At 38.9% G+C, this 23,102-nt stretch overlaps 1 protein-coding gene across 2 annotated transcripts in view; it reads left to right on the top strand.

The window, feature by feature from the left end:
• Positions 1 to 22,453, top strand: part of dock11 (dedicator of cytokinesis 11) — a 55,452-nt gene extending 32,999 nt beyond the window's left edge. For both annotated transcript variants that reach the window (XM_079461558.1, XM_079461559.1), the window contains 23 exons: positions 555 to 736; positions 1,928 to 2,041; positions 2,700 to 2,772; positions 2,875 to 2,948; positions 3,032 to 3,146; positions 3,923 to 3,989; positions 4,442 to 4,489; positions 4,697 to 4,839; positions 5,974 to 6,089; positions 6,212 to 6,349; positions 6,563 to 6,745; positions 7,370 to 7,483; positions 7,826 to 8,041; positions 10,971 to 11,028; positions 11,128 to 11,234; positions 11,330 to 11,452; positions 15,837 to 15,950; positions 16,879 to 17,025; positions 18,021 to 18,231; positions 18,630 to 18,820; positions 19,627 to 19,724; positions 20,475 to 20,613; positions 21,930 to 22,453. In XM_079461558.1, coding sequence (XP_079317684.1) covers positions 555 to 736; positions 1,928 to 2,041; positions 2,700 to 2,772; positions 2,875 to 2,948; positions 3,032 to 3,146; positions 3,923 to 3,989; positions 4,442 to 4,489; positions 4,697 to 4,839; positions 5,974 to 6,089; positions 6,212 to 6,349; positions 6,563 to 6,745; positions 7,370 to 7,483; positions 7,826 to 8,041; positions 10,971 to 11,028; positions 11,128 to 11,234; positions 11,330 to 11,452; positions 15,837 to 15,950; positions 16,879 to 17,025; positions 18,021 to 18,231; positions 18,630 to 18,820; positions 19,627 to 19,724; positions 20,475 to 20,613; positions 21,930 to 22,019 — 2,861 coding nt within the window. In that variant the 3' untranslated portion in view covers positions 22,020 to 22,453. The remainder of the gene's footprint in view (positions 1 to 554; positions 737 to 1,927; positions 2,042 to 2,699; positions 2,773 to 2,874; positions 2,949 to 3,031; positions 3,147 to 3,922; positions 3,990 to 4,441; positions 4,490 to 4,696; positions 4,840 to 5,973; positions 6,090 to 6,211; positions 6,350 to 6,562; positions 6,746 to 7,369; positions 7,484 to 7,825; positions 8,042 to 10,970; positions 11,029 to 11,127; positions 11,235 to 11,329; positions 11,453 to 15,836; positions 15,951 to 16,878; positions 17,026 to 18,020; positions 18,232 to 18,629; positions 18,821 to 19,626; positions 19,725 to 20,474; positions 20,614 to 21,929) is intronic.
• Positions 22,454 to 23,102: the final 649 nt, after the last annotated feature.

Raw genomic sequence — 23,102 nt, forward strand, 5'->3', positions numbered from 1 at the left:
TTCTTTTAACTATTGCATTTTTATTTCTGATTACAGTAAATGCACTGGTTTGATGGTCTTGGGTGGTTTAAGCTGGTCTAGGATCAGCTACTGGTTTAAGGCTTTTCTTATTTTGAACTAAAATCTTTTAGTATTTAAACATTAATTCCCAGGGCTGTTATTAAAATACCATGGAGCATTAGAGTTCCATAGAGTAGACAAAACACAAGGTTTTTCCGTCACTCTTCTGTTTCTGTTGTTCTGTGATGTCTGGAATGCAGTAAAGTCAGCTTTCAGACAACATCTGAAAGCAGCCAGCCATCAAACACTAGATTTTGTCTTTTCGTTTGGATGCCATTCACTTGTTGAAGAGGCCAAATGCAGCTTCCTGTTGCATCTGTAGGTTAAAGGCCATTTGCATAAATACATCGATTCAACTGTTCCGCGTTGTTAAGATGCATGAAATAAACCTGGTTGCCTGTTGAGCTTTTCAACGGCCACCGAGCCCCCAAGAGATTGCAAGCATTATGTACCGCTTTGCACGTCAGTGACCGTGAAATGATTCAATGTTTCAGACCAGAGTTTGGAGTACAGCCTGACCGAGGATTACTGTAAAAATCATTTTCTGGTGGGTCTGCTTTTGCGAGAGGTGGCTGATGGACTTCAGGGTTGTCCAGAGATCAGGCAGCTGGCCGTGGCTGCACTAAAGAACCTCATGATCAAACACTCCATGGACGACAGGTACAACACTTTTAAGGTGAGACACGAAACTAAACAAACACGTTTATCATTTGAAAAGGGAAATCGACATAACCTCCTTTATATTTGGTGCCAAATAGCACGGGTTTCTACTTGTTGACCTTTGTCCCCAGAGATCTGCGGTTTGCATATGATCATTTGGATATGTGCATTTGCAAATAAAGGGTTGGCTTCAAATGACATAACTGTAATTTTTCAAGTGTGAAAATTCTTCCATTGTTTTCTTACCCTCTTGTCATTTCAAACCTGAACACTTTCGCAGAACACAAAAGAAGATATTCTGAAGAAAGTTGGTAATTGAACTGCAGCTGCACCCATTCACTTCTATTGTACGGACACAAAACCAATGCAAGTGAATGAGTGCGTCACTTTTTGGATACCAACTTTCTTCAAAATATCTTCTTTGAAATGACAATAAGGTGAGTAAATGATGTAAGAAATGTATTGTTCGGGTGAACTATCGCTTTAAGATATTACAAGATATCAATCATAAATTAACCTACAGGAAACATTTCTGTGCATCATTCACAATCATTATTTGTACAGTATTTGAGTTTAAGTATTACTCAAGAACTATTCAGACTCAAATGCATATGTAGGTAGACATCAAATTTGTGCATATTTGCATACATGTTTTTTTCACATTTGCATTTGTTTTAAAGAGCAGGGTGACAAAGAACAAAACAAGGAGAACCCATGTTATGTCTATTACCAACATAATGAATAACTGCTGAACACTGTGTTTGCATTCACCTCAGACAGGCCTCACGGTCTGGTATGCAAATGCTTTGTTCAGTATGTCCAGATAAAGAGTTTAAGATCGTTGGCAAAGGACACAGCGTTCAGACTCATGATTTCTCGATCATCTATGTTTGCTTTGACAAGCCCCAACACCTAACTCATCCCACGATGTGGGTGCAGTGGACAAAACTGATACCGAACATTGTGCTGTTATTGAGAACATATCAATGAGCGTTGGACTCCTTTTTGGCCAATAGGCATCAGCTTGCAATAGAGGCTAACAGTGTTATACACAGTTATATACCCACACAACAAATTCTATGTACATGTACTTTAGCTGTGCTCATTTGTATTCAACCTGCAATTGATTCTATTCTGTTGCATTCATGCTGTTTGGATGTAATATAATGACTCATTAATCTTTCATCATCTCATCACCTCATTTCAGAACCAGCAGGCACGTATCTGTCTGCTGTACCTGCCGCTATTTGAGCTGCTGTACCAGAACCTCAGTCAGATGAACAGCCCCAAGCAAATCAGCAGAAATGGCCTCGGCATGCTGGTAAACCGGAATCTGTAATGACTCTTAAAAACGTTCAAAAAATAGGTCTGTCAAACGATTAATCACATCCAGAATGAAGGTTTGTGTTTACATAATATATTTCTTTGTACTGTTTATAATAATTTAGTATTTATAAACACATACACATATACTGTACGTATACATGCTTAGGAAATATTGACATGTATTTGTTTATGTTTACCAATAATCGATTTAAATGTTTATTATTATTATTATATATATTTTATCTTAAATATATACATGTGTGTGTGTTTATAAAAATGTACAGAATTAATATACACAGTACACAGGCATACATTATGTAAACACCATTTATTCTGGATGTGTTTAAACGCTTGACAGCCCTATCAAGAATCAACATGGTATTGAAATGCCAGAAAAAGACAAATCGAAGAAGCTAAGAAAAATATGAACTTGTTTAAGATTATTTATCTACACCTCTGACTGTACTTTTAAAAGTACAGACTGTTGACTGTGATACATCCTAACCTAATGCCTTAAATATGGCAAAGGGACAATGAAACCTTTCACTGTTAAATAATGCCAGTTATACAATATTCTAGTGTAAACTTTAACCTTGCATGTGTTAAAACAAAGCCAGAAAAACACTTTCTGTTTGTTTTCCGGGATCTTCTAGTACCGGGATGATTTATCCTTGGCAGGTTCAGCGGACAGCCGCAGAAGCAGCACCATTATTGATAAGGAACCTGGTGAGTATTCAAAGTTTTAGGCAAAATAAATTGCAGTCTAATAGATGCATTCATTACGTATATTTGTGTATACGTGTGTGTGTGTATGTGTGTGTTCAACAGGTAGTGCTATCACTCAAAATGGACACGTGAGGAGATCCGTGTATGGGGATCCCGGTACACCAGACATTAATGGGGTAAAACAGAGTCCACATTGAGTTAATTACAGATGTACTAGATAACATCACTTAAAACACACATGATCATATCATGTTCTTAGTTACACAGGCGTGGCTCTGCAGTGAGCTCTCAGCCTACCGTTGGCCATCTGGGCCAGTATGAGATCAGAGGGCTGCTTTTGTGTTTCCTGCATGTCATACGAACTTTGTCAGATGGTAAGCACACGCTAAAGACATGTAGCCTTTTAACATCATGATCCCAAAGTAACACATGTTTGTTTACAGCAAGCATCACTTTTACATGAACTCACACTTGGCGTTAGGGGTTTTACTTACAACCAGAGGAGTTGAAACACAGAGTTGCTACACACCAGTTACTTCTGCATTCCATTCCTCTAATGGAGTGTCATAACTCTGTGAAAATGATGTAAAAAGATAGTTCAGTCAAAAATGAAAACAATGTTCTCATATTCTTGTCATTTCGAACCTGTTTGACTGTGCAGAACTCAATAGAACGTGAAGAATATTGTTAACCGAACAACCGAGGTACCCATTAACTTCTATTGCCAATGAGTAAGTCAATGAGTACCAGGGTTGTTCGGTTACCAAAATTCTTCAAAACATCTTTGTGTTCTGCAGAAGAAAGAAAGTCATACAGGCGTGAAATGAGAAAAGCAAGTAATGTAAATACGAGTACAAAATGTAAGTAAATATGACATCATTTTTTACAGTTTTCGGGTGAACGATCACTTTAAGATGAGCCTTTTTAAAAGAATAAAGTCATTTTCATGGGTAAAAGTAAAAATGGCAAACAAGTCCCAGCTTACATAATATTTCAAGAATAAAGTAAAAATTACAAGAATTCTGATTTCTAATAAGTCTTGGTAACACAATTTGGGAACCCTGGTAAGTGGTTTGGACATTATCGAAGCAGTTCTTTCTGTGTAACTCTGAAAATGTCATTATGCATCTTACTCAATGTCTTCCTGTAGATACTCTGATGGCGTACTGGTCTAAGGTCAATCCTCAAGACATCATGAACTTCCTCAGTCTTCTAGAGTGAGTTACTCATCCCACAGTTGGCCTTGTTTCACCTTTTCGTCCTACAATAGTGTGTACAAACACAATGAGACTGGCACACAGATGCGACCTTGCATGTGCTCTGTTTGACACTTTACATGCATTCTTGCAATATTGTCGCTCCTTAGTTCTCAAGTCTGGGCTCTTACACTGGATGTGTTTGTGGTTATGTATACACATATCAACAGTTAAAAAAAATGTCATACTGTTGCAATGTAAGAAAAGCTTTTTAGCATTATAACTCTCACTTTGGCGATCCGAGCAGCATCACTGAGAGTGAATTACATATCTGCAATGCGTTCTGAAACATTTAAAATGATGTGCTTTTGCAACCCAAAACATTTTGTAAATTGTTTGCTAAATGTAAATTTTCCTCTTGTGTGATGTTTACTGTGTTAAGTAATAGATACTTTTTTTTTGTCTGTCTACAGGATCTGTATAGTCCAGTTCCGCTATGCGGGTAAACGAAACATAAGCCGGTATGCTAGATAGTGAATTAACAATATCATGTTTTAATATATTATGAAAGAAAAAAGTGCACTATGTTTATATTAATAACAGGAGTAACGCTACTGTCTGTTATCACTTCATCAAGGCCAGATCTTCCAACCCTTTGTTTGAAATAAGGAGTGGTGTCAAGATAAGGACTACTGTGAACATTTAGCTTTTTTCTGTGTGGTGTTTAGTAACCAGGAACCCTGGGTGTCCAAACTTTTTTATCCGGAGAGGAAATCTCAGACCATGCCATTGATGCGGGCTCGAGGAAGCCTGATGCAAGCAAAGCTGCAGCAGTTCAGCACTATGGACACCTCGCTTACTTTGAACATGGGTAACTTCTGTTCTTCTACCATTATAAATGTACAATACATATTCGAACCAAAACAAATGCATTGAAACTTAGCGAAACATAAAGCATAATACTATAGAAACATTGCTCTAAATTGTCATCACAGGGTTTGATTCTCATTGCCAGAGCAAAATCATATGTAGATGGTTTCAGAGGCAACAACATAAAAAAGCGTTATATGGCCAAAACTTAACCTCTGCAACATTTCTGCAAAACAGTACTGTTGAGTAAACTAAACTATTGAGTACTTTTAATTTAATTGAATATACTTATTATCCAATAAAATAAAATTAATACATTAAATAGAAAAAGACGAGTCACTTTTTAACTTCACCTCTGTCTTTCCATCTAACTTCACCATTTCCCACAAATAAGTGTATTTTCCTGATGTGCATTGTAAGACTAATATTTTATCAAAGGGATACTCCACCCAAAAATACAAATTCTGTAATAAATTACTCGCACTAAAGTTGTTACAAACCTGTATACATTTCCTTCATTCTTCAAAATATCATATTTTGTGTTTAACAGAACAGAATATATACGATATTTTATTCTACTATGGTAGTCAAATGATTCCCCAGAAATCTCAGTTGCAAACATTCTTAATATCTTTGTGTACAACCAAACAGCAAAATGTATTAAGGTTTTGAACAATTTGAGTAGGGATGGGTATCGAAACCTGGTATTAAAAGAGCCCCGGGGGTAAATTATTAAAGAGCATCGATAAACCCCGCCCTTTCGGTACTGGAGAAGCATGAGGCACGCGCAGCTTGTGTCTGAAGGCCTTTAAACTCGAGTCCAACCCCATTCCGTGCTGCACGTCTGCCCAAACAGAGCGTCTCTTAAACTAAACAGATGAACTGTTTAAATTTCACGAACTCACGCAGCCTATGTCTGAACGCTTTTGAAACTGGCAACCGTCTCCGTTTCGAGTTAACATCGTGTCCCCTAATCTAAACGGATGAGCTGTTCTAACATCACAAACAAGCACAGCCTGTCTCTCAACCTCGTTCATGCTCACGCCTAATACAAGACTCCACGAGTATGCGCGCAACCTGTGTCTATTCGTGTGTGTCTGATTTCGAGTTATATATGTCACATATGTCATTTCAGTTGGGGGTCCCACAGAAGCAGAGATCAACCACCAGTCTTTGCTTGAAGGAAATATCTCGACAGAGGCCTGTCTCACTGTGCTGGACGTGCTCTCTCTCTTCACTCAGAGCTTTAAGGTAGATGGTAGATGAGCAATAGGGGATAATAGCACAACAATAACACAAGTTGTTGGACTTCATGATTCTTCTTCACGTATTTAAACAGTTGACGATCCTAACATTCCTAATAATCCTGATAGAATCAGCTGCTGGAAAGTGACGGTCACAATGCTCTGATGACAAAAGTCTTTGACATATACCTCACCTTACTGAAAGTTGGACAGTCGGAGGCAGCCATCAAACACATCTTTGCGTCACTGCGAGTCATCATTATTAAGGTAACTTCAGAAAGTTTCACAGATGACCACAGATCTTCAAACCGTGCTGAAAGCTGCAGCTTTAGACCTGTGCGAGTTAACCTTTCATGCCAGAAATGTTACTTGTTAGTGATCACCAGCAATTCGGCAGGGATTTGTTTAGCGGTTTGAAATTGTGTAGGCTTGTTTTCCAAACATTTTTATGATGTCATATTGTGTCTCCATATGGTTTAGTTCCAGGTTCCCCTCTTTAAGGGTCGCGTAACACTGTGTGGTTCGCTGTGCTATGAGGTCCTGAAGTGCTGCATGTCTAAACTAAGTATCCTGCGTGGGGAGGCATCTGCTCTCCTTTATCTGCTCATGAAGAACAATTTTGAGTACACCAAGAGGAAATGTTTCCTACGCATGCACCTACAGGTATATAAAGACTTCTGTATCATTCCTTCGCTGTCTCAGTTTCCAGGAAATGATTACACGTCCTTGTACAGTCGTCAAAGTGTTCCTCAACAGTTAACTGTACTGGTATGTGGAGGAGGGGTTTCGTGTAATGTGGTTTCGTTTGTAACATGGTGGTTACTGACATTGGATAGAAGCGGCGTTGTGTAGTAGTTAACTTTACTACCTGTGTTTTCAAGATAGGCCTTACCCTGCTATGTTAAACATGCTTATTCATTAAGTGATATGAGTGAGTAAAGAATGACTGAAGCAGACATACAGTATCTTTAAGACAAATGACAGGGTAGGGGTCATTTACAATTGTGCGTGGCTGTATGCTGACAGAGGAATGATTTTAAATGTCTTTTAACTGCATGCTTTTGATACTGGCATGTTTAAACATAAGGTGGAGCTTATGAAAACCTTTACAGTACCAGTGAGACTGGTCATTCCAGATTCACCACAACATCAGTCTTAACAAATGTTTAAGCTCTTATGTATAAAATAGTTTTTGTCGTTTACAGTTTTGATTTGTAAATCCCTGGAATGATGAGTAATGTTTCTGAAGTGTTGCTTTTTTGCCTCTTCGTCCCTCCTCTTCATCAGATAATCATCGCTGTGAGCCAACTTATAGCTGATGTGGCGCTTACAGGCAGCTCACGTTTCCAAGAGTCTCTGTCCATCATCAACAACTTTGCCAACAGTGATAAAGTCATAAAGGTGCAGTATGAAAGATCTGAGATCATTTATTCAATTCAGATTTATTTGTACAGCTTCTCTTTACAAAGCAGCTTTACCGGAAAAGAATGAAACCAACAACACGAGCGTGTATACTTTACATATTGGACAGAATGCATGACGTTATTGCACCCACTGGCATTTACAATTTGTCAAAATGGCTGCCCTAATTCTCCCGTTCTCTCTTTTTAAATAATTGTTTTAATTTAAAAAACATTCGATAAACCACAAAACTTGCATTTCAGTGAGTATCGAGAAAAACATGCAGATCGCAATACATTTTTTCACATGTTCCTTTTGTTCTGTTGACACATATACCTCCAGTTGACAACATTTCCCTCTGAAGTGAAAGGCCTCACAATGCGAATCCGCACGGTCCTGATGGCCACCGCTCAGATGCGTGAGCACGAAAAAGACCCAGAAATGCTGCTTGACCTTCAGTACAGTCTCGCCCGTTCGTATGCCAGCACTCCAGAGCTTCGACGCACCTGGTTGGACAGCATGGTGCGAGCTCACAACAAAAATGGAGACTATTCTGAGGTACAAGCTTTGTTTTTTCGATGGTGCTGGTTCTCTAATTGGTATGTCACGTTCTATTGGTTTTTTTTCTCAGTTAAATTGGATGTAACACACGCAGTTCTCTTTCTTCTCGCTCTAGTGGATTGACGGGTGGGTGTGCTTTCCCAGGAGAATTGTCCAATAAGGGACTAAGAAAAGTTGTTACGTAAAGGGAATTTCATGTTCATATAAAAAAGCTACTTTATTGAAGCCATATTTGAATTTACCATGCATGTCTGTATGAAGTGAAGGCATATGAAAAGATCTCATAGCGTGTAAATTATGAGAGAATATTCATATTCCGGTGAACTATCCTTTAATACATTATATGAAAAGCAAGGTGTATTTACAGCGGGTCAATGAAAAATTGAACAAAACATTCTCAAGGTGCTGTTGGCATGAAATTTTTACCAGATGTCGTTAACATCCCAAATAATCCATACATACAAAGAAAACAAATAAGTTCGCAAATAAAGTTTTACGTAATAAAATACAATGACACTCAAGTATTGTACACACTTACTGAAATGTATTAAATACTTTTGTACACATGCCTGTGTTGGTAATGACAGCTTCAAGATGCCTCCTGTATGGAGAAATTAGTTGCATGCATTGCCCTGGTGTGATTTTGGCCCATTCTTCCACACAAACAGTCTTCAAATCTTGAAGGTTCCATTGGCCACTTCTATGAACTCAGATCTTTAGTTCTTATAGATTTTCTATTGGATCAAAGTCAGGTGATTGGCTGGGCCATTCTAGCAGCTTTATTCTCTTTCTCTGAAACCAATTGAGAGTTTCCTTGGCTGTGTGTTTGGGACCATTGTCTTGCTGAAATGTCCACCCTCGTTTCATCTTCATCATTCTGGTAGATGGCAGCAGATTTTTATCAAGAATGTCTCTCTACATTTGTCCATTCGTCCTTCCTTCAAGTATACAAAGTTTGCTAGTGCCATATGCTGAAAAACAGCCCCATACCATGATGTTCCCACCTCCAAACTTCACTATTGGTATTTTTGGGTGATGTGCAGTGCCATTTGACCTCCATTATGAGATGACACCTTTGTAATGAGACACCATTTTATATGCCATCAGTTGTGGCTGAACCAGCTGAAGTTAAAGCAACAACGAGCCGTTTTTCAAATAATCTCTCTAAAATTATTTTAGTGGTAGGACAGCTCTTAACTGGACGAATTTCACTGTCGTTGCTACCTACGCAGCCCTCTATTGACTGAAATCACACTTGTAATTTTGGTACCGGGTAGGTTCACAAGCCCCGCCCATCAACTGCTTTACGGCATACGTCACGTTTTACTTATTGCCTGAGTGAAGTTAGCCAACATCTAACAATAAGACGAAACAATCTAGAGATAATGTAATGTTGCCAGGTCTCAATAGCACGAATTTAGTGTTAGGCTTGTAAACGATGACTACCAAACCCCAGTAACTGTTTTATGTTTAAAAGTATCTCATTCCATAGTTCATGCGCTTAGACTAATGTTATCGGTCCCTAAAGTTACTATGCTAGGCACTTTTCCCTTACCGAGATTAGTTTAAATTATTAATTGCACCTATGACAAAGCACAACGCCTGGTCGTGAGTGTGTTTCCGAAAATATTACAGAATTATTTGCATTGGTTACTAAACACATTCACGTCGATGCGTTGTGTTTTGGGTGACTGCAAATGTGTTATGTAGCTTACTTTAGCAAGTTAGCTGCTATGGAGCTAGCACGCTATGCGCTAACGGCTAACAACCAGCAGCATGCACAGTTTATGAAGTGACATGATGTAACATTACATTCTGCTTCGTCAACAATCTACGTGTATTGCGGTGCCCACGTGGAAGCTTATTCAGCGACAGTATTTACGACATTGATTACAGACAATTGCGCTCATCAACCACATGGGGGAAACATGCATCAAAATGGCTCGTTGTTGCTTTAATTTCCATTGACGAGGGGGCAGGATTGCTTTCTAAGTACTGATAGATTTCAGATGGTGTCTTGGCTTTCCATGCCTTTTTACACCTCCCGTTCTTCATTTGTTCAAAACTTTTTCCCCGTCTCATTCAATTTAATTATACCTACATTAATTAATTTGTGAACTTATTGGTTTTCTTTGTATGTATTGATTATTTGGATTTCATTTCAACAGCACCTTGAGAAATGTATTACTGAGAAAAACGGTGACGTGTTTAATACTTATTTTACCCACTGTATAATCATGTTTAACAACTTCCTCAAAAGCATTACCAGAATTCAGGGCCAGATCTATGTAAGACTTTCATTTCAGGGAAGTGTTTAATGAGAACTTTTAAACAGTTTTTGTCAAGACCTGGGTGAGACACAAGGACAGAGGACAAATGCCTCTCTCCACACAAAACAGGAGGTTCTGTCATGATCCTGCCACTAGAGCAAGAGAAACATGACATGATGCGACATAATCATGACAGTTTTAATAAATAAAATGTCACGTACTGTCACATGTGACTGAATGCAAAATTCTGGACATCTTTGCTTGTCTAATCATTTGGATTCATTTTTGGTCTCTATTCTTCTATCTTTAGTTAAGGAGTATTTGGTTCTTACTGTAATTTAACTTTAAGTATATATCCTCAAAATAAAAAAGAAGCTGGATTGGGTTATGGTCACTTCCTAGATAACATCTCTAATATTTAATAGTCATGTATAGAGAAACAGATTGGCCCGAAACTGCTTTCAAGAATATTTGCCTAATATACCTATTTAGCTGCGATTTTTGACTCTTAACTTAAAACTGAATTGTATATAAATATAGAAGATTGTCTGTTTTATCAAGTTGCATGTGAATTATAAAATGATGTTTATTTTGCCAGGCGTCTTTAAAATTCGTATTTGTCATTTGAACCTTATTGTCTCTGGTTTATTTCGCAGGCTGCTATGTGTAACGTTCATGTTGCTGCACTAGTAGCAGAGTATTTGCACAGGAGAAGTAAGTTAACAAAATGTCATTGTTTTCCTTCACTAGCGTTACAGCTGTATGTTTAAGGAGTTGTTGCTGTGGCATTATTCTGCTATTACATTATTTTAGAGCTGTTTCCAAGTGGACTGGCAGCATTTAAACGAATCACACAGAACATTGATGAAGAAGCTGCCATGAAAGAAGATGTTGGGATGCAAGATGTGTACTACACAGAGGTAAGTACACACCGGAGGTTAGCATTGTTATAAAGAACACATGGGAATGAAACAATTCATATTTGTGCTGACTTTGAGTTGTAATTGTTTGTCAGGACATTCTGGTCGAGCAGTTGGAGGTGTGTGTTGAAGGTCTTTGGAAAGCTGAGAGATTTGAACTAATAACACACATCGCCAGGCTTATCATCCCTGTTTATGAGAAACGCCACGAGTTCGAGGTAAACAAAAAACTATGAGTTAACAATTGGGGCATGTGACTGAGAAATGTGCTGGTTTCCCGTCTCGAAATGGTAGTTGCTCAACTTCAGTGATCAGAATAGTATTCCGAAATAGTGTAACAAAAGATTACGCTCAGGTTTCTGAATTGATTCACATTTAAGTGTGCCGTTGGTTCAGTTTAGTACAAACGCTTTTTTTACACCGATTTTACACCAGAAGGAAGCTCTTGCACGTGCACTTTCTCATCATACATTAGATGACTCACAGTTCCTCTGTTATACCGTTATACAATCTGAGTGCACGTAAATACACTTTATGAGCACTTTTCCGCCAGGCTCACATGGGAGCATAGCTGAAACAGTTTCAGACTATTTAGAACGATACTGCGCGATGATGGAAAAGCTCTCTTTGTGTGTGTTTAACTGAGATTATATATTTTTTTTGGAATCAACAGCAAGTCTGTTTGTCTAAAATTTGCAGAAATGTTCTCTTGCCTTATTCTCAAGCAGCTTCTTGGGGTTACATCCCTAAATGCTTCACAATAAATTTTTTATCTAAAGTAATTTCAGACATTTAAGATGAGAAACATTTCATTCAAATGTCCAAAATCTTTTGACCGGTAGTGTACCTGTGTATTAACATTAAATCATTTTAGAAGTAATAATGTAAAAAGCTTTTAAAAGCATCTTTGTGTGAATATAGTGTAAGTATCGTCATTACAGTATATAGACAAAGCTTTTACGTTACTGTACTTTATGTAAAAAATATCATGACCAGATTGATTCCCGTTGAACCCTTAAATCTAGAACTATAGCTAACACTCATTTAGAAGCCCATTCACAAAGAGGTCATGATACATCTCTGCTTTATGGAAACTCCATCACAGTGCCAACACTCTCATGAGATGTTTACCTTCTCCAGAAGACTGGACTTTATTTAAAGCGGCCGTTCTTTGGCTGTTTTTGAAGCTTTGATTATGTTTTTTGGGTGTTTAACAATGGATGTTTATGTTTCTAGTTAAAAAAAAAACGCTTAATATTTCACATATTTCATCATTCACCACTGTCCCTCTTCTCAAAAAACGATAGTATTTTTTCTGGTTTCTTCAAAGTCCCTCCTTCCGAAACGCTCTGATTGGTAAAGCTGACCCTGTCTGTCGTGATTGGTTCCCTGCTTAGAGCGTATGTCTGAAGATGTCCCGCCCATTTTGTATCAGCGAGCTTCCGCTTCTAAGGCTGTTGTGATTGGTCGGCCCCCCTCTCAGTACACGTGTATTCATAAAGTTTGGCTTTTAGCAATAAACAGAAACAATGGCGTCCGCTTCACTTCATCAGTGAATCGAAGTGTAAAGGAGGTCTGCTAGTGCATGTGTAAACGTCAATCTTTATTAGAGATGGAAATTTGTTTCCTACTATGACGAGGGAACTGAAACCGGATCGAATGGCATCAGACCGGTTATATTAATTAACACCAATAACAGAATTTTAGTTTTGCCTTTTTATATTGGACCTAAATTGGATAATAAAACAAGCGGATTGACCACGAGACATTTGTATGCAGAACAAAGGACGTTTCATAGAAGTGTTTTAAAGGTATGCGCGCACATACAATATCAGTGTATACCACAGAACAGCTTTCACAGCCGATGTCAAAGTCATGGAAGCTTTTATTCGGCCGTTGGTTATCTTAGAATGTCCATCCATCCATCCATTTTCTACCGCTTATCCGGGGCCTGACCTGTCAGCTGCCTCAGGAGTCCCACAAGCCAACCAGGCCCGATAAGACTCCTTCTTCAGCTTGACGGTTTCCCTTACTTCCGGTGTCCACCACCGGGTTCGGGGATTCCCGCCTCGACAGGCACCGGAGACTTTACGGCCACAGCTCCGAGTGGCCGCTTCGACAATGGAGGCGGAGAACATGGTCCACTCGGACTCAATGTCTCCAGCCTCCCTCGGGATCTGGTTGAAGCTCTGCCGGAGGTGGGAGTTAAAGATCTCTCTGACAGGAGACTCGGCCAGGCGTTCCCAGCAGACCCTTACAGTACGTTTGGGTCTGCCGAGTCTGTCCAGCTTCCTCTCCTGCCATCGGATCCAACTCACCACCAGGTGGTGATCAGTTGACAGCTCCGCACCTCTCTTAACCCGAGTGTCCAAAACATATGGTCGCAGGTCAGATGAAACGACCACAAAGTCGATCATCGACCTGCGGCCTAGGGTGTCCTGGTGCCACGTGCACTGATGGACACCCTTATGCTTGAACATGGTGTTCATTATAGACAAACTGTGACTAGCACAGAAGTCCAATAACTGAACACCGCTCGGGTTCAGATCAGGGGGGCCGTTCCTCCCAATCACGCCCCTCGAGGTGTCACTGTCGTTGCCGACATGGGCGTTGAAGTCCCCCAGTAGGACGACGGAGTCCCCAGTCGGAGTACTTTCCAGCACCCCTCCCAGAGACTCCAAGAACGTCGGGTACTCTGCACTGCCGTTCGGCCCGTAGGCACAAACAACAGTTAGAGACCTAACCCCGACCCGTAAGCGCAGGGAAACGACCCTCTCGTTCACCGGGGTAAACTCCAACACATGGCGGGAGAGCTGGGGGGCTATAAGCAGACCCACACCAGCCCGCCGCCTCTCCCCATGGGCAACTCCAGAGTGATGAAGTGTCCATCCTCTCTCGAGGAGTGTGGTTCCAGAGCCCAAGCCATGCGTAGAGGTGATCCCGACTATCTCTAGTCGGAACCTCTCAACCTCACGCACCATCTCAGGCTCCTTCCCCGCCAGCGAGGTGACGTTCCACGTCCCTAGAGCTAGCTTCCGTGTCCAGGGATCGGGCTGTCGAGGCACTCTCCTCCGACTGCCGCCCGGTCCACTACGCACCGACCCCCTATGGTCCCTCCCGCACGTGGTGAGCCCACGGGAAGGCGGCCCGACGTCGCTCCTTCGGGCTGAGCCCGGCCGGACCCCGTGGGGAAAGGCCCGGCCACCAGGCGCTCGCTTACGAGCACCGACCCCGGGCCTGGCTCCAGGGTGGTGCCCCGGTTGCGCCATACCGGGCGACGTCACGGTCCTTGTAATCTTCAACATCATAAGGGGTTTTTGAACCACTCTTAGTCTGACCCGTCGCCTAGGACCTGTTTGCCTTGGGAGACCCTACCAGGGGCATATAGCCCCCGACAACATAGCTCCTAGGGTCACTCGGGTACTCAAACCCCTCCACCACGTTAAGGTGGCGGTTCAAGGAAGGGATCTTAGAATGTGTGTAGCTGAAATCGTATTACCAGCTGTAGGACTGTGAAAGTGAAGCTCAAGCAAATGTTTACCACTCTGATAACCAAACACTACTCCAGTGGAAGGCCTCGCCCCTTTTTGGCGTATTTCTTTGGGTGGAGGTTATTCAAAAACTCGGAATAGTGACATCATGTACCCGGGAAGTAAAAGGCTGTAGTCCCATGCCAGATGTTCTCTGTAGTCCTTGAAATGAAAAGAATTCTCAGTTTCACTTTTGCATTATCATAAACTAGAAGTCAAAAACATCATACATTTTAGATGACATCTTCATGGAGAACTAGTTACGATTACTGTACCTCCCACTGTCATGAATCCACTTACCTTCTCACTTTTTGTTGTGCTCCGGGACCCTATTTGTAGGCCATGACGTTCCATGTTCGGTGTACATTGTTTGTTATGTGGGTGTGGTGTGGGCCCTTGTAACTTTCTGCCTTCTGCGTTCCTTCCACCTGGATTTCTTGCCTTAGGCTGGTTCTGGATGAAACCTTGAAGTTGTATTTTGAGTCCAAAATGAGAACTCTGTTTAAATTTTTTTTTAAATCATGTTTTTTATTATGTTATCATGTTTTTATTGTGTAAGTAAGTAATGAACAAACCAACTGCAGTTTGATTGATATAAATTGGAATGCACAATAATAAAACATCTGAAAACTTCTTCAGACATCTTCCCAAGTTATTGTTTTTAGATGTCAAACATGACACCACAGGTTTGTAGAAGATTATTTACTTTTCTTAGATAAAGGGTTCAGTTCTGAGTAAAAACAGTTTTTTAAGATTGACATCTTACAATGTAGACCTACAAACAAACACACACTTAAGCTGACACAATGTACACAGTTGCACATGTTTAGACATGTGGCCTTGCGTAGCTGTCAGCATGTGTTTTGTCGTACCTAAATTGAATCATACCGCTCATATATTAAAAATATATTATTACATGTATATTATACGCATTGTATATACAGTGTGAATATTGTATGTGTGCTGTAGTCGAAACAGAACATCGGCAATGTGACATTGATGCAACTTAATGTTGTTAAGCTTTTACTTCTTACACATTCATAGAGAAATGTTATGTCTCTCTCTTCTACAGAAACTGAGGAGGTTGTATGACACACTGCAGCGAGCTTATGCTAAGATATTAGAAGTCATGCAGTCTGGCAGACGTCTGTTGGGGAACTACTATAGAGTTGCCTTTTATGGACAGGTGTGTTGAAAAGATACGTTTATTCTTACATTTTGTTACTACCACTTCTTAAAATAATTTCCGTTTGTATAAACCACTGATTTCTCCTGATATTGTATTGTTTGAGTTACTACTTTGACTTTTGACATTAACAAAAGTAAGGATTGGAGGCACCAAAGACCTTACTTTTTCTTTCTGAAAATAATTTACATTATTTGAAGTAATTAATATATTTATAAATATATTTGGTCTTCATTTTGGTTAAAAGCATTGTTTTTGTGTAGAGGAATTCGACACAATATAATTCTTATAAGGCTCTATGGTCCAATGATGTGACCAAATATTTATGCAGGATGGGACTAGAGAGCAGATGGATAGGTTAAAAATTTTACATTTTGCTAAAAATAAAGCCAAAATTAAGCTAAATATTCAATTATAACTTAACATTTATGTTTTTGCTTGAAAAGAACAGTTCACCCAAAACTGAAAATTCTCATGAAATCATTAACTCACCCTCAGGTTGTTCCAAACCAAACAGTTCTCATCCCCCATTGACTCCCACGGTAATTATTTTTGCTACTATGGCAGTGGGGGCTGAGATCTGTTTGGTTACTGACATTCTTCCAAATATCTTCCTTTGTGTTCAGCAGAACAAATACAAATACATGACGACAGAATTCTCCTTTTTGTGTTAACTATCGCTTAAAAGTGGTATTGAGGGATTAAAACCGAAAGATAAATATACGGAATTATAATACAAATGCATTCCATCCCCACAATTGGTTTACAGTACTTCAAATGCACACAAACATTTTGTAAAAGTTTTGCACCACAAAGGAAGTCAGTCTTTTCTAAATCCTTGACAAATTGCATTTGACAGTAATAAAGCACATGAATACCGCACCAGTAATACTTTTTTTCCATATATTTGTTATATTTTTGATTTCAGAGCTTCTTTGAAGAGGAGGATGGTAAAGAATACATCTACAAGGAGCCAAAGATCACAAGTCTTCCTGAAATTTCCCACCGTCTCATTGGTCTCTACGGAGAAAAGTTTGGAACCGAGAGTGTCAAAATCATCCAAGATTCCAACAAAGTAAGAAGACATGGTTTCTCATTCCCTGTGATGCTCTGCGGCCACAGCTGTTTATGTTGTAAGCAAACATTGAAAGCCTGAAGGCAGGACAAGCTTGCCTCAGCATTTGTTTAGGGTTTTAAGAGATTAAAATCAGAACTAAAACATTGTACACGAAAACATTTTCTCTGGCTATCGACACCGAATGATTTAAATTCCTAAATGCAATTTCGGTCACCTATCACCTCCTTTACTTTTATCTTAACCCGAGCCTCACCACAAGATAATCGAGCAATTTCTCCCCTTCTGACAATCCTAGGTAAAGTCCCGATGATCTGAAATTGCTCTATCAGAATTTGCTGTGGTGTGATGTGTGTTAAGAGTGTTAAATGTTTGGGGATAAATGCACGAAACGATACCCAATCAGAAAGCCAGCTGACAGAAGCACAAGAACCGTAGTCATGACTTATACCAAACCTTTTGGATAAAAACCAATTTTTTCTGTCAAAAGCATAACAAACACTATAATCGCAATTATGTATAATTCCAATAAAAAAATCCAGGCCATATGTAAGTGACGGTAGTGGTAAGAGTCCGGGGGTGCTGATGATTTAAGGTAGAACAGAAGAAAAGTGGAGCCAGTAGACTTTTATGTCAGCATCTATTTTTTACAAAACAGTATTAATATTCTTTTTTAATAACTGTGAATACATAAATAAAACAAAATTTGAAAGTTGCAATAAATTAAATCTAGTGATGTGTCACCTTGAATTCTTTTGACAACGCTTGCTTGAGCAATTTAATAAATAATATTCTCCATAAAAGGTTATATGTACACATTTGTTTATATTGAATAAGAGAATTTGCGAGATTTCCTGTGTTCACAGTCAGGAAACTCTGTTCGTGTGTGGTTTGCTTTCTTCATCACATCATTGCGCACCACACATTAAAGGAGCAAAACGATTCAATCTAGGATTTTCTGTCCTGGTAACTTAACTGACTTTTATATCTTGCAGGTAAATCAGAAAGATCTGGACCCAAAGTGTGCATACATCCAGGTGACGTTTGTAAAGCCCTACTTTGATGAGAAAGAGCTATTGGAGCGGAAGACAAAATTTGAGAAGTGCCACAACATCAACCGTTTTGTCTTTGAGACGCCGTACACACTCACAGGAAAAAAACAAGGGGAGGTGGAGGAACAATGCAAGCGGAGAACAGTACTAACCAGTAAGCTCAGCGCTCATATATGGAAACACATATTTTGTGCTTAATCAACATATACTGTACATATTTAATGTAATTGAAAAGATCGTGAACAGTATCGTTCCTCGCAGGCGAGAGCATATTCACACAGACACGCGTTTTCTAACATGAATATTGAGTGATCTTGACATGTCACTTAAATAATGGCTCATTTGAAACCGCCTCTGCTGTCATTTGCTGTCCCTCCTGTGATGACAGCAGCAGGTGTGTAGCCAGTTTAAAACTCCATGTCACTATCTGACAGTGTGTTATAGATGAAAGATTAAATGTCCCAACGACAGACCACGTTGGTTCTCCTTTGTTAATCTGCTTCAGACAAAGCGACCATCTGTGAACATTTCCAAATACATATGTGTCCACAGCCGCCAACACGTTTCCGTACGTGAAGAAACGCATCGAAGTTGTGGCGGAAAAGCACCTAGATCTGAAACCGATTGATGTGGCCATAGATGAGATGAAAGACCGAAGCACTGAACTCATTAAGATCTGCTCTAACCAAGAGGTCGACATGAAACAGCTTCAACTCATACTCCAGGGCTGTGTTAGTGTGCAGGTACTGACACTTATTTATGTTTACTTAAAATGGTCTGTTCTGGTCCTTGATTCTGATTGGCTGAGCCGAGTTCTAAGTCGATTTATAACGGCTGACGGCATTACATAGCCTGAATATCATTTTATTTACTTTATTTTACGAAACCTTGCTATACATATAGAATTACCTTTTTATAAAGATAAGGCCCACGAAGCAGTGGGTTACATTGCATTTTATAACAGCTAACAGCCTGTTTCTTGGGGCTTATTGCTTTTATATATCATAATTCACACCGGAAATGGTGGGGAGTTTCCTCTGAAAATATTTCAAACTCAAAAGAGCAGAAAAAAATATAAGAAAATTATAAAACATTATTATTATGATTTTGTTTTGACAATTAAGGCCTTCCCCCACAATCTGTTGACTAACAGTACTCCGTACTGATAATCTGTTCCCTCAAAACTATTTTCCAGTTAGGGTTGATATTCCGGTTGAATCTTTTACATGACAGTACATGTTAGCATTTGTAATGTTTATAATAGGTGGAATATTGTGCTGGCGCATATATATTTGTGCTTATGGTATATATTATTTATGTCTGAATGTTACTCAGGTGAACCAAAATTTTATTTTTATTACCGTGTGCATATTTATCAAAACACTAGTAGTAACAATAAAGCATACTAATATGTGAATATTGCATGTAGACAGATGGGCGTTATGTTATTATTATTGGGGAAGTAATAACCATATGTTTATCGGCATAACAATACAGTGTAAGTTGGAATCGAATGTCTGACTGGTTGATGTTGATTTTGGGCTTGTAGGTGAATGCAGGACCAATGGCCTACGCCAGAGCCTTCCTGGACGAATCCAAATCTGGTCAATCCAGCAAGAAAGTAAAAGAACTCAAGGAAATATTCAGGTATTTTTTGTATAATACCTTTTTTTTGTAGAAAGAGAACAGATACAGTATTTGGCACACAACAACAACTACAATTGCAAACAAATTTGCTAGCCATGTTTCCCGTAGTAAAACTAGGTGGTGACTTAATTCATCAGGAAAATCCAGTTTCATTTCATGAGAATAACTAAAGAGCACATCTCTTCTATAAATATCCGTAAAAGATAGGCACATCCAGGAAGTTGCCTATTTACAGTATGAAGTCCTTGTTTATAACAGCATGTAGCCACACACTCTGCCTGAGACTGATCTGAGGGGGAAATCTGCGTTTGGAGGTCACATTGTCAGTCAATCGTACAAGACATGTGCAGAGGCATTATGCAACACATTTGGCTAGCAATTACAGTTCATTACTATGCCCCTAACACAACTAGGATGAAAATGTTGGGGGACTCCTGTTCTTCATGTACATGCCGTGTATTTCTTATGTATTTAATAGGAACCAAACCTAAGCCTACCCCAACCCATTTCAGTTAGCCCAATTCATGTAGTTGCAAGTACTTTATACAGTATGTGCATTTACAGTGTACCAAAGGTGCGAACAAAAGTTGTGTTAGTTTTGCTTCGTGAAATGGATTTTGGTTCAAGCTGGCCAAGGATGCCCATTTTCTTGCTACTGCAATAGTTTGTTTTTGTAACAAGTCATTCTGTTAAACAAGTGCAGTTTTTGGTGTTGTTATTCATAACCGTGTTTTATCGTCCATGTTGCAGGCAGTTTGTTAAGGCATGCAGTATGGCTCTGGATATAAATGAGAGACTCATTAAAGAGGACCAGTATGAGTATCATGAGGAGCTAAAGGCTAACTTCAAAAGCTTGGTGAAAGAGCTGTCTGATATCATCCATGAACAGGTATTTTTATGAATTTCATGAACTTTATAATAACATCTTCTTCTTAGCAATTACATTTTACATTTAGTCCTTTAGCAGACGCTTTTATCCAAAGCGACTTACAAAGAGTTCAGGGAGCAATAAGTGATATGTCATAAAAGAGCAATAGTACAATTGGTGCTAATACAAAGTTACCAGTTACAACAAAAGCTAGACCACTACCGTTGTTTCATTTGTCTGTCAAGTATTCACAGAAAAATGGGTTTTAAGTAGTTTTCTGAAGGTTGTGAGAGATGTGGTTGACCGGACCGCGTTAGGAAGAACAATTACAAACCGAACTTGTGTTATTATTATGTAGCTATTTGGCTTCTCGTAATGCTGTACACCCATGCATGAAAAGCTGACAATAAAGCAACGTCGGTTGGTTTTTATAGAGTCAAATTAGAAGTTCAATACTTGAAAGAACACAGGTTTGTGTGAAAGTCTTGGTTGATAGACAGCATGTCGAACAAGCTTGTTGAGTGGATAGAGTTACAACCTAACAGGTTTTATCTGTTTTGCAGTAAACAGCTTTATTAAGGTTTTAAGAATGATTGACGGGATTTAATGTGTTTGCTAGTAACATTTTAAGGATATCAAATTAAAAGTGTTGTGCACAATCATACATTTTCTTTCAAAATGTCACAATTTGCAATGCACTTTGCTGGTATTAAGTGTTTTTTTCACAGAAGCTGCACAAGCCCCTACTGTATATCTTTTGCCATTAATTTTTCACTATTTAATGTTCAAATTGTTTATTTTGATCAAATGATCAAGCATTTAGGATTATTCTATAACTACAATTCTATGTAAAATTTAATCTTTGGTAAAAAAAATATGTCTTGATTTTTGAGAAAGGAACTTTCAGACACGCATCATTTCTCAACAATTTCCCTTAAACGTGTTATTTAATTATTAAAACAATATTGAGAACTATGGTGGAAATTGAGAATGTGGTATGGAAACTGGTTAAACGCCTCAAGGGTGCTCTGGTCTAAAGTGCCTTTATCATGTGGACATAATCCGATCTCTAATTTCTTCTCCTTCTAATGTGTCTGTGTTTTCCTTCATTCTGCTGCCATGTCCAATAGATTGAGTTCTAGGTAACCGTTTCTACTGTACACAATGATTTGTCTTATTTTGTTTAAATATTTGTGCATGCAGTCATAAATGTATTGATACTATATTATATGATTATGGAAGTTTGAACACGTACAGTATGTTAGCAGGAGAGCGAGCATGATAACAATTAAGTCCATTTTGAATTTCTTATCCTATTGTTTTCTTGCATCCCTCAGATCTTTCAGGAGGATATGATGTGTTCCCTGCTGCAGAACTCTGTTCACGTGTTCCGTGCTATCAGTGGGACATCCACCGACCTGGCTTAGCTGTTCCTCCTCAATTTTCTTCAAAATTGAATGTACAAATGAAATAACTTAAGGCCTTTAGCGAACATAACTTCAATCTGCTAGAATGTCAGTATTTTTAACTTGTGTACAGGTACTCCTTGTTTAAGTTTTGCGTTTCTGTAGATATTGGTTTTGCCATTTTTTCTGGCATTGTACATTCTCTGCAATCTGCAGTACACCTACACACACAGCACACCAAAGATAAAATTGACAGTTTACATTTACACATTTGGCAGACGCTTTTTTCCAAAGCGACTTATGGTGCATTCAAACGATACATTTTTCAGTATCAATATCAGTACGTGTGTTCCTTGCGATGCGATGCTCAACCAGCGGTTCTTCAAATCACTTTACAGTGATGTACAGTTTTTGTTGGCTAACTGTTTGTTTTTTTGCCATAACAGCCATTTTTACATATCTTAACATTTCTAGAAATCACGTTCGAATGCTGAAAAACAGAAATGCAAAACTATAGTGTAAACTATAAAAAATGATGAGCAGGGCATCATAGGAGTTCTTCATATAATTTTTTCTCTTTATTGAACAAATGCTTTATTTATGTCGTTTCATTTATTTTTTCCTGGTGCAAAAGCCATGTTGTTTAGCCTCGGTACGATACGAATTAAGTTGGTATTTTAAGAGGTCAGTTTTACCATTTGCCAAAGGTCAGAACATATTTTTACTAGCTTTCACAATTTCCGGTAAGGTCATATTTCCAGTATTCCAAGAAGCCGTGACTCACTATGTGAAAGTCACTGCAGTTCGTGAGACTTCATGAGATAAGGGTTTGTCTTTCAATTAAATATAAATTGTGTAATTGAAATATTATACAAACGCAACGACTTGTACTATGATTTATACTTTACGGTACCCTTTAGAGTATGCATTCAGTTCATTTTAGTGGCAGGATTGCAGACAATCTCAGTATAGTTTTTGATGTGCACTCCCTTTATTTTCTGTTTCTTAGTAACTGCTCATGAACACAGTCAGTATAGCTTTTCAAGGTCTGATTTAATTACAAAGTGCTGTTATTAGCCTACTTATCTGTACTGCACTGAATAT

Source organism: Barbatula barbatula (genome assembly GCF_947034865.1).
Source record: "Barbatula barbatula genome assembly, chromosome: 1".
Taxonomy (NCBI): domain Eukaryota; kingdom Metazoa; phylum Chordata; class Actinopteri; order Cypriniformes; family Nemacheilidae; genus Barbatula; species Barbatula barbatula.